The 11,968-nt window shown below is 31.1% G+C and overlaps 1 protein-coding gene across 1 annotated transcript; it reads right to left on the minus strand.

The window, feature by feature from the left end:
• LOC18593068 (beta-galactosidase 16) lies at positions 1,013–11,687 on the minus strand. The gene is made up of 17 exons (XM_018125599.1): positions 11,547–11,687; positions 9,820–9,915; positions 8,851–8,963; positions 8,660–8,726; positions 8,482–8,574; positions 8,244–8,387; positions 7,899–7,993; positions 7,619–7,724; positions 7,415–7,499; positions 4,529–4,647; positions 4,256–4,420; positions 3,879–4,152; positions 3,156–3,265; positions 2,905–3,009; positions 2,709–2,810; positions 1,885–2,030; positions 1,013–1,124 (listed from the first exon to the last, which is right to left on the minus strand). The coding sequence occupies exons 2-17, from the start codon at positions 9,913–9,915 to the stop codon at positions 1,013–1,015; spliced, it is 1,932 nt and encodes a 643-aa protein (XP_017981088.1). The 5' UTR covers positions 11,547–11,687.

Raw genomic sequence — 11,968 nt, forward strand, 5'->3', positions numbered from 1 at the left:
TTCTCAATGAGGCAAAGGTTGGAATCATTACTTTTTCTGGTCATCAGCTGCCAGTTCCTAAGTAGAATTGAGATGATGAGAGAGGAGTTTGGAATTTGGTTGCAAGCATGAGTCTTGAAGGCTCAAATTGCACCCAAATTGGGGTCCAAAAGCCTCCCAATACCACTGGCCTAAAACCAGCCCACAATGGAACACGACTACTTCTTAATATAACTTGTTCTTAATAGTTTAACTCATATAACTTAATATATCCAACCCATTTAAAGGCATTTATCGAATATTCAACATTTAAAAGTTATAAAACATAATACTATTTGTGTTTAAATAGTTAATGTTTTTGTGTCTAAACAGATAAATCATGTCATGATACAAAATCACTTTTATTTTGAATAAACTTTTTAATTGTTTCGTATCATATAACTTTAGCAAATAATGTATTTTGTACATGTGTAAAGATTTTACATAAGCACGATGAATAAATTGTATCGCATTCATATCCATTCATTTATGTATTATATCCCTAGTTTGACTCTACTCTTTTATGAGTTACTAACACAAATTGCCATAACCTTAATTCTGAAGTTTTTCCTTTATTTATTGAACAAATATTCTTATTAAATTTTTGAAAATATTTATAATTCGTTGTGATTTTTAATGCAATGAATTCATAAAATTAAAAAGTAAAACTTATATATATATATATATATATTATATAAATGAAACCACTAGATATTAGTGATGATAATCCTCGGCTTTTTGTCACTTAAAATAATTTGATTCTAGAAAAGAAAAATGTCTAAGGATATTAACGATGATGGATTGAGTACAAGTATGATCCAACTTTATATTGGATTTGTCCAATTATACAATGATTTGTTGGTTGATTTGTGTTTGTTATAATTGTTACTTATACATATAACTTCGTCAAAAAAAATAATAAATAACATTTTGACATTTGAATAGAATTAACCTCAACTCAATATGTATATTTGAAGAATTAACCTTAGCTCGCTCAGATGGTCGATATAATGTCTAAGGATATTCCAAGAGGGGACCCATTTTCTTCTTCAAGAATAACTAGCAAATTGTCTGTGGGTTTGAGGAATGATCGTGGTACATGGTACCTAAGTATAAAACATCAAGATTAGTAGAATTCTTGTGACTTAACAATAAAATGATACAATCAATCATAAAATTTTAAATATAATAATAGAACTCAATTAAAAAAGTTAATAGCTGAAAAAGATATTACAAATTAATTATTTGTTACGACATGTTCGAGAAATAAAATGATCATTACAAATACGATGTTGAAACCGTCTCTTGATAAATTATCAATATACAAATTGTGTATTGCAATAGATTTCAAATAACAAAGATCAGATTGATGTAAGCATTTTAATTAAGTCTGGAAATTAATATGTTATATAGCACTTTTCAATCAAATAATCAATAACATGATTAAATTATGAATTAAGATTTACAAGCATATCATATATTTGTGTTTTTCAAGTAAAACAAAAACATAAAAATTTTAAATTGAATACTAATTCTATTTTAAGTATATTTAAACTTCATTTTAATGATATTCAAATATCTCCCAAATTAATCTAAAGATAAAATTTTAGATCAAATTTATATTATTATAGTTTAACTCGATGCTTTGACCTCATTTTTTTTCCATTGCTTTTTCCTTGTTTTTACTTATTATTCTGTATTTGTTTACTTGTACTATATTCACTAACAATGAAATTATTAGATAATTATAAGTTATCAGACCCAGTACAAAGTTCTCTACACCTTCAGTTCTTTAGTGATTGTTTGTCTTCGATGCATGAACTTGAAATATATGATGCCAAAGGTTGAGAACAATAAGGAACTTACCAAGTTTGATAAGGTGAGCCTTGAGACGTAACAAATGAGACCCAATATCTGCCTATGCTTTGGCCATTAACCCATGCTTCACCTTTCCCCATTGAACCAAGATTTAGTCCAAGTGACTCATTTCCTGCTGGTGCATCAAATGAAGTCTGTGACAGTATTTGAATTTTTATGCATGGTAAGCATACTTATGTAAAACGTTTTATGATGTCAAAAATGCATCTATAATATATATTATTTTAATAAATAAAGACATAATACTTGAAAAATATCTCTAAACTATTTTAAAAAATCCCAATAAACTCTTATATTTTTTTATTACGTTTAATCAAATCTTTGTACTTTTATTTTAAGTTAAATAAATTTATAATTAATGATTGACTAATTATTATTAGTCAGAATACTTCAGTTTTATATCATGTGGTGTTGACATGACATTGATATGAAAGGTAAAAAATATAATATGATTATTTTATCATGCCATATGATTAGTACATCACGTTATCACTCGTTATGACATGTCAACGTGTTATGTCAGTGTCACGTGACACAATTACCATCTTAACTAAGAATAGTTAGTCAATCATTAGTTATAAAGATTTATTTAACTCAAAATAAAATTATAAAGATTTAATTGAATGTAACAAAAGAATAAAAATTTATTTAATTTTGTTTTGAATAATTTAGAAAATTTTTTAAACATTATATGTTATAAATAATTCAATCGGTTGTGTCGGGTTCCAACCTAAAACCTTAAACCCAAGCTTGGCTCATGTTGGGCTGGGCTTAAGGACTTAAATGGGCATGCTAGTCCTAATTAATTATACCTTATACCACGTAAGGGGATTAGGAGAAGTAAATGGTCTCCACTGAACTTTGCTTGATGTTTGCTCCAAGTAAATTTGCAGTTTCTCTCCTAATAGTCCAACCTATGCAAATCATAAGGTGTATCAATAACTCAATTAACGAAAGCAAAGTTATTGTTGTTGCATTTTGTGTTTTTAGTGTGAGAAAAGATACTACCTGGTATCCCCACGAATAGTTGGTTAAATCCTTAGAGTTCTGTATATCATGAATCCTTACCCTCCGAAGCCCGGCAACCCTACTCTCTAAATATGCACCAGAATCCTTCATATCAAAAGGAAAAAAAAATTATTATGCCAATGATAAACAATGGATGTAAAATTTAAGATATATGTACATGATATTAACTCTTAATTAATTAAGAATTAATTAAGAGCTAATCATCAGCATGAAGATTAAAATAGTCGTACCGGTAATCCAACCATGACACTTAGGAGAGAGATGTTGTTGTTACCCTCGTTCAATGGAATTGTATTCTCCAATGTAAAACGTGTATTCTTATGACTTCCATGTGTAGATCCTACGCATTAACAAAATCAAGATTTTAGATTGTTAAGATTTTGCAGAATATCTAAGGAAAATAAGCAATCATAATAAATTTTTTTTTGGTATAATACCTAAAAAAGTTCTTAAACTATTTAAAAAGATTTAAATAAATTCTTATTCATTTATTGCATTCAATTAAGTTCTTATACTTTTATTTTGAATCACATAAACCCTTATTATAACAATAGTTGATTAGTTGTTATTACTTAAAGTGTCACATGTCATTTTATGTTATATGACATTAACATGGCATTTTCACCTTCCATGTCAACATTACATGAACATAAAATGATAAGTGACATTTGAACTTATAGCAATTAGTGATCTGTTAGCCATAAGGGTCTATTTGGTCAAAAATAAAACTATAAGAGCTTGACTGAACACAATAGAACAATAAGTGCTGATTTAAATTTTTTTGAATAACTGAAGACTTTTTCAAACATTATGTCAATTTCTTTCTTACTTGTTTGTTAATTATGAGTACAAGAACATACAGATAATTTGCTACAAGATTAAACAAATATCTGTTATATGTTCCTAATCAACAAAAGTATTCATCGTTCATATAAAACAAGAATCGGACTTACCTATTAAAACACCATTGACAAATGCATGTAAAGCATGCCCAGCCGAGTCCACCTTTAGAACTGCTTTACTATTTGATGATTCATGTCGATACATGGAAGTGTACCAAAGATAATCCGACATGTCTTTTGTGGTATTCATGTGCTCTAACAACGTATTGGATCTTTTTGATGTTTGTGCGAAGGTGGGAATAATGTCTCTGAATTCTTCCCACATTTCGGAACCATTAAACTTCTTGCCTGTTGTTATTGATCTGGTGTTGTTCTCAACATTTATCTATTTATGGCAAACAAAAACAACAAACAATCCAGTTCAATTATATACATTCAAATTCAATTACTTCAACTTCATATTTTTCCAAAATTAAATTTAGGCTTGCCTTGGCAGTGTTGAAGGCTACATTCTTGCAATCAGGTAAAATGCTAATTGAATTTGGACTCAATTCATATGATGAGTTTTGAAAGGGCACAACAACAGTTTTTGTATCGTCATTGTTCACTAGAAAAGCAGCACATTCTCCTGATTTTTGTCGGTAGATGTAGCCCTACATTACAACATATTCATTCAACATGTTTTCCATTTTTAATTATTTCACAAACAAAAGAAAAAAAAACAGATGCAAAGGAGTAGATACTCGATATTTATTGTTTACCGTTTGTCGTTCACCAAGGGAAAGCATAAATTGTGTTCCAAATAATATAGGATTTGAACATGACTTAATTGCCGCGTGCAACTCCTTCAAATGGCCCCATTTCGGCTGCCTAATCAAACCTACATGAATCAAGTGAGGCTATTAAATAAGTGTTTGTTTTTGTCTTTCGAGAGGAATATATAGTATTTGCAGAAAAGAGATTGTTTCACTGTCCTAAGCTCGAGTCTTTACAATAGGTTAGAGGGTTAAGTGATTAAAACATAAGAGCAGTTGATAATAGTTATTATTACTTGTTGTTTTTGTTAGGTTTTAGTTTAATTAGAATTCTAAATCATATTTGATTAGGATTCATGTTTGTGTACAACATCAACATTGAGTGGTTGTATGGTTTTAAACTTCTTCTACTCTGAATTTTTATACTGTAAAAGTGGATGTCTAGGCTTTCGAAGTGTGAGTAGTGCTTTGGAAGCCTTGGGGAGGGAACAAATTTTAGCTTTATCTTTTGCTTTAGGTGGAGCTAGAGTGGTGTGGGTGAGTGTCCTTGGGAAGTTATTAAGAAAAGGTGTACAAGGGATTTTGGATTAGTTTAGGAAACCATAGAGGTCAATCTTTATTGGTTTTTAGGCAATTTTCGTAACAAATTGGTATCATAACTTTGGGTTCAGTAAATTAAGATTTAACAAAGATGTCGAAAGTTACTAATTATTTAAATTTCTCAATTGAGAAGTTTGATGGGAAAACTAGTTTGACATAGTGATAGAGAAGGTTGAAGGATCTCCTTGTGTAGAAAAATTTGATGTGCTCCTTGCTAGGGAAGGAGAAAGACCAACCAAATGGCATGAAAGATGTTGAATGGGCAGAGTTGGAGAAAAAGTGAGTGAGCACTATTCAGCTTTGTATCAAGGATAACATGTTTAATCATACTATTGATAAGGATTCTACTCTAGGGTTGAGGGTAAAATTGGAGAAGATTTAATTAGTGAAAAACCCTTTCAATAAGTTACAGGTTAGGTGAAAGTTGTATATTTTAAAGATGAAGGAGAATATGAAGACCTCATGAAGTATATGAATAGATTCAATGGAATCATTAATTAGTTGAAGAAGGTTACATGAAGGTGGTGGAATAGGTGAAAACACTGTTGTTCCTTGCATCGCTTCTGGTTATGGAATCTTTGATTTACGAAAAGGATACAATAACATTAAAACAAGCGTCAAGCAATCTAAAGGTGCCAAGTTTAGATCCAACAGTGTTCAGTACTTTTGATACAAAGGATATGGACATATTCGGAGGGATTGTCCTACAAAAGGGGATGAAAGTAACAATAACAAATGTGAGTGTTTTTTCATCATTGATGAGGATTATTGTGTGGTCCTAGCAATCTCAAAATGTATGTATGTAGGTTCTAGTTGGTATTTAGATTCTGCTTGTGTCACTCATATATACTATCAAAAGGATTATTTTGATTTACTTCAAAAAGGAGTGGTCGAGAATTTGACTTTGGGTTATAAGTCAATGGTGAAGGTTATGGGTCTTAGAGTGGTGAGAATCAAAATGTTTGATGGGGTTGTGCACTTTTTAGGTGGTGTGGCTTATATTTTAAAGATGTGTAAAAATCTAATATCATTGAGCCTATTAAACTCCACCAAGTATGAATTTTTTTCTAATGGTGGAGTGGTAAAAGTCATAGAAGGCAACATAGTCGTGGTGAGGGGGGAATTTGCATAATGGTTTGTATTGTCTAGAATGTGAGACCTTAAAGGAATGTGAATAGTGCACAAGAGATGGTAGCTACAAAAATGAGATTTCATTTGCTAAAGAAGTGATGAAAGATTCCCATGGTGTAGTAGATCATGAAAGGATGAAAAATCTACTGAAAAATTGGAAGGGTCGTCGAGGTCCCTTTCCGAAGTCAATTAGTGCCATTGACTTGATGGCTACATAAGTGCATTGGCCAATTATGGAATCAAGTGTTGGACCATACTTGATTTGGTATGTGTAGTCAGGGTAATTTTGAAGGCCAATGGTTTAGAAAATCTTATGATAGGAAAGTTGTTCAAGGTATTGGAAAGTAGGTGGAATTGAAAAGTTGCAATTGGCTGCGACCAGTGGAAGAAGTTTAAGAAGTCTGAATTCAAGTCAAAGGTGAAGATTTGTCGAGTTTTAGAATTTTAAATCTTAATTGACTAAGATTCATATTTATGTACAACATTGAGTATTTGTATAGTTTTAAACTTCTTGTTCCACGTTGAGTCTCAATTCCTATTCTACTTTGGACTTTTATGTTATAAACGTAGATCTATCAACTTTAGAAGTCTTAGTAGTGTTTGAGAGCCCGAGAGAGAGAATACTTTGTAACTCTATCTTTTGTTCTAAGTAGAGATAGAGTGAGGTGGGTGAGTGTTCTTGGGAGGCTATTAAGAGAGGGTGTACAAAGATCTTGAGTTGGTTTGGAAAACTATAAAGGTCAATTTGTTATACTTTAATTTCTCAATAGTTGAAGAATTGTTTAACTCCGTGGACGTAGATAAGAAGCTGAATCATGTAAATTCTTCTATTTTTTATTCACTTAATTTTTTATATTTTATCTTTGTTGTTTCTTGAACAATTTTCATAACAATTTTCAAAATTCGAAATAGATATATTAGTCCACTCTTAAGTTAGGATATAGTTGTTGGGAATTACTTTCCGATCATATCAAGATATTTGGTAATATTACCAAAGTTCGAAAGGTAATTTTACCAAAATTCAAAATTAAAATTATTTATTTTAAGACAAACGATCTTATCAATTAACTCAACTTCCAGTTAATAGTAAATGTAGACAATGAAGTGCATTGTTATCTACTAGATTGCAATGTATATGTCTGACTAATATATAAGACGTACCATACTCATCAAGGGGTCCTTCGTCATAGTAACTTGTTGTTACGTATGAAGATGTCGTTCTCCCAAAATTAGTCCCACCGTGATACTGAGAAGAAGCAAGAGAACAAGAAACGTTTCTCTAGTCAGATGCAACTTGTAGGAAAGCACATAAGTAGCATAATATTTTCCAAGGAAAAAGAATTTATTTATATCCATTGCGAGTACCATATAATAATTTACGAAGGTCCCATTCCTTGCAACAAATAGAGCGACTTGAAACGCAATGTCTTGGGGAGATCTTGTATATGGTTCTTCACCGTATGCTTGATACCTTCAAGGGAAGCCAGTGACATTCATTAGAAGCAAAATATATTGCTTAAATCATTTGCTAAAAATAAAATTTGGATTTCACAACTTTGGTGCTGTGAGATTCAACAAAATCCCATTTTTTGTGAGTGGTGGAAAGGGAAACCATGCATATATATAGGGCAATCCTTGCACATACCGAGATGTCCAATTCTCTGTCCACAGCCAAGGCTTTTTAGATGAATTAGGCCCTGGAAATGACTCCCCGCATTTCATCCCATTGCAAGTGTTGATCTGCCCAAGAAATTGATCATGTCTGTCAGAAGCAATCTTAGCAACATGGTATCCTATGTGTCTATTTCAGTAAATAATTTGTAAATCCTATGGTAAGAGGAACTAAAGTTGAAATTGTAATGCCAATGTAAGTGACAATACCCTCAAACTTAAAGAGTCAACCAAGTATTGTACCTTTCTACTTTTGTGATAAAAGTAAATTATCAAATAATTAAACAATGATGATGATCTATAAAGAAAGGGGACTAACCACTGGATCAGGAGCATCATTTTGTTTGCACATCATCCAGGGGACCCCAGTTTGAAGTCCTACGGCCATTTCTGCTGCCCATTTAACGTACGGAGGTCCTTTCTCATGATATGCTGGTTCTACTAATTGGTACTCATTCTCAATCTACATAATTAAATAACAAAGCAATTGATAATTAATTAAGCCTTTGAAAGATAACATTGTTACATTAAGCAATGAATGGTCAGATATACACAACCTGTGATAGTATGATGGGTCCCCCTTGTGAAGCATACAAGTTTTCTGATTTCACCATGTTAACTATTGTTGTGGTAAAATTTTGCATATGCACCTGCGCCATCCATGAATGTGTAGAAACTTGGGTTCATATTTATTATGATGAAAGAGGGAAAAAGGTTTTCCAGCCATTAATATACCTTAAATGGTTCATTGTCAGATCGGTATACAATGCCTGGGACATCATGTAACCAGAAAGGTAATCCACTGCAGAAGAATTAGCTCAAGTTTACTTAATTAATAATGATGTTGCAATTGTGGAAATCAATCATATGCATGCTACTCAATTATTATAAGAATTAAAAGCAAAGGTAGGCTTTCTTCTCTTTACCCATAATTCCATTCACCCTCAATAAAGGGACCAATCCTGAGACTTGCATATAGGCCTTGTGCTTGGATTTCCTTAATGAACCTAACTAGATCAGCTCTTCCATTGAAATTATACTGCAAGGAGTGATGGTTGAAAATTCTGATCACAACAATTACAGGAATATGTAGATGGATGACAAAAGAGTAAATTGCACTTGTTGTCCCTGAAGTTTTGATCAGCATGCCATTATAACCTTTCAATTTTGAAGTCATTTTTTATTTTCAAAATTTTAATTTATATTAAAAAAATTGACATAATATATAAAAAAATTCATAAACTATTTAGAAAAATTTAAATAAGTTTTTACTCTTTTATTGTGTTTAATTAGATCTTCTACTTTTATTTTAAGCCAGTTAAGCTCTTATGATTAATGGTTGAATAATTATTTTTTGTCAAAAAACCACTTTTCATTTATACCACGTGACATTAATGTGGCATGTTGACATATATGTTATAATAAATGATAACATGGCATACTAATATGACATGATTATGTGACCTTTTTTATTTTTAATGTTAGCATCACACGGAATATAAAATGATAAGTAATATTTTGATTAATGATAATTAATTAATCATTAATTATAAGAAATTATTTGATTCAAAATAAGAGTATACTAACTTTATTGAAAGTAATAGAAGAATAAAGATTTTAATTTTTTTTAAATGGTTTAAAAAATTTTCTAGTATTACGTATCTTTTAGTCAACCTAATCATGAATCTTGTCAATTACTTATCCGTTAGTATCTTGACGACTTGTAATTATGTGTGTGTCACCAATTAGGTAGTTATTAATTGAATTAACAAGTGAAATAGGAGGAGGAGATTTTGACACAAAATGAAGGTTTGATAACACAAATATGAAATTTAAAACTATAAAGACGAAAATATAATTTGGCTAAATTTTAGAGATAATTTGTGCAATTTTACCTGGCTTTTTTGGGGCTCATGAAGGTTCCAAAACACGTAGGTCTGTATCATATCTAATCCTCCCTCTTTGGCTTTGGTTATTAATGAAGGCCACATCTGCAAATAGTTGACATGCTTTCATTCTTTATCATAACTATAAATATATAAAAAATTTATGAGATATGTAAATAGTTATGCATGTTGCTGGAATTTACCTTTTTAAAATAATAATGATCTATATTTAAAAATATTTTACTATGCTTTTCTAGGCAATAGTTTTGTATTAGAATATATTGCAATATTAAGATTGATAGTTCTCATAACGAATTCTTTTACTATATTAAAAGTTGAACATAATTTGATTATATATGTTAAATTATTTTTTAAATTCTATTCAAAGTATAATTTATTATAATCTTTTAATCATTATTATTTATATTAAAAATTCATAAATTTCGATGTATGGTGCATCACAGAAAGCTAGTTATCACTATATATTGAAGTGAGTTGGGCTAATCGCTTGAGACTTTTGGTGGTGTCAAGCTTGTAGAGCTCGAATGGACTCGGCCCTACTCACCAACCTTTGTAGGGACCCAATATTCTTTTATCACTTAAGCAATTTGTAGAGGATTATTATTCTATACATCCTTGGTGAAATTTTTAAATTTCATAATTAATATTAAGTGATTGTTAAATATTTATATAATTTATTTATTTATTAATATTTATAAATATATAGAATGAGACACATGAATTATTTAACTTGTTGAAAAAATTTAAAAGTACACTATATACTGATATATAAATGATAATTTTTATTTTAAGATCTTAGTTTTAGACGGAATAGTTACCTGAAACATTAGAAAACAATGGATCCCGACGTTAAGAAAACCATGAAAGCGATTCAGGTGTCTACATGTGTACAAAATTTTAACCTTACCATACTCGAAAATGTTCATGATGTCTCTTACAAGTTATTTTGTGATGGAGAACATGATTTGATTAATTGCATTGTTATAAAAAAAATATGGCAACTTGCCAGTTCTAAATGCTGTTGACTGAATTTAGCAATGGAAGAGGCCAAAGCTAGAGCATTTTTTGATGATTAAACAAATACAACTACAAGATATTGGCGAAATAACCAATGAGAAGAATTTAAGAAGCTGTAGACAGAAAGGAAAACGTAGCATATACTCCAGACACCATAGTTTCCTTTGAAGCAATGGTTTCCACTTTCCTGTATCAGATCCTACATCAAATTTAGTCATCTAAATCTACCATGTCCTCGATGTCCCAAATAAGTCTTTGGGAATTCAAGTAGAAATCTTGAGGACAAGGGGTCAACTCAATTATAAGATAGATGGTCTCGTTGACCAGAATTTGTGATCTGATCTATATGGCAATGGACTCAACTCAAAGATTGAGTAATACTATTTTTCGAACAATTGGATACCTGCAGTTATTCAGAAATGATGCGATCATTTATTTCTTTCTTACATGATTAATTAGACGGTTTGATTGTTGGATATTTTTAACGTTGTTAAGGTACATTAGCAAGCTATTAAGTGACACTACTAGCTAGTCATAAAAGAAGTACGTACAGTCCTGACAAGTTCAATCTAATTCTGTTTGAGAAAAAAAACTTGTTTGTCAAAAACACAAAAGAAAATGAACAAATTAAGTGTGTGATTTGCCATCATGTACACAATAGATAGACATGCATGAAACTACAAGGAAAGAAGAAATACCTCAGGAGTGCTTCGAGGGTAGTGTATAGAACCAGAAAATAGGAGTTTTCGCTGCCCTTGTATGATCAAGGATCTGCCATCGTAAGTTACTTCTCCTCCTTCAACAGCGGCGACAACAGCAACTACTGTAAGTATAAGCAACCAAAACAGCCTTTCCATCACTTCACACACTTTGCCAGAACCAAAGCACATTGGAGGAGGAGGAGAAACTCTCTTTGTTGAGCTAGTGAAACTAGCCTTCTAATTCCCTCCAAGAATGAGGCTGGACTCTCCTGATCTACACTTGGAGGCCCTTATCTTATAATATAATACTAGCTCATTAGATTGAAAAACACGTCAGGAAATCATAATCTTCGGGATTTGAGATATTAAACTGGGTCTTGTACCGAGAAACGGGAGCAATTAAATGTGGTTTTTGTTTT

Source organism: Theobroma cacao, chromosome 8, assembly GCF_000208745.1.
Source record: "Theobroma cacao cultivar B97-61/B2 chromosome 8, Criollo_cocoa_genome_V2, whole genome shotgun sequence".
Classification (NCBI taxonomy): domain Eukaryota; kingdom Viridiplantae; phylum Streptophyta; class Magnoliopsida; order Malvales; family Malvaceae; genus Theobroma; species Theobroma cacao.

What these genes read in the sequence shown, in the direction of transcription:
- LOC18593068 (XM_018125599.1), bottom strand. Translation starts at nt 9,915, where the DNA reads ATGTGGCCTTCATTAATAACCAAAGCCAAAGAGGGAGGATTAGATATG. An exon ending in CTGACAATGAACCATTTAAG is followed by an intron (nt 8,575 to 8,659) that starts GTATATTAATGG and finishes TGGATGGCGCAG; the next exon opens with GTGCATATGCAAAATTTTAC. An exon ending in ACTATTCGTGGGGATACCAG is followed by an intron (nt 2,811 to 2,904) that starts GTAGTATCTTTT and finishes TGATTTGCATAG; the next exon opens with GTTGGACTATTAGGAGAGAA.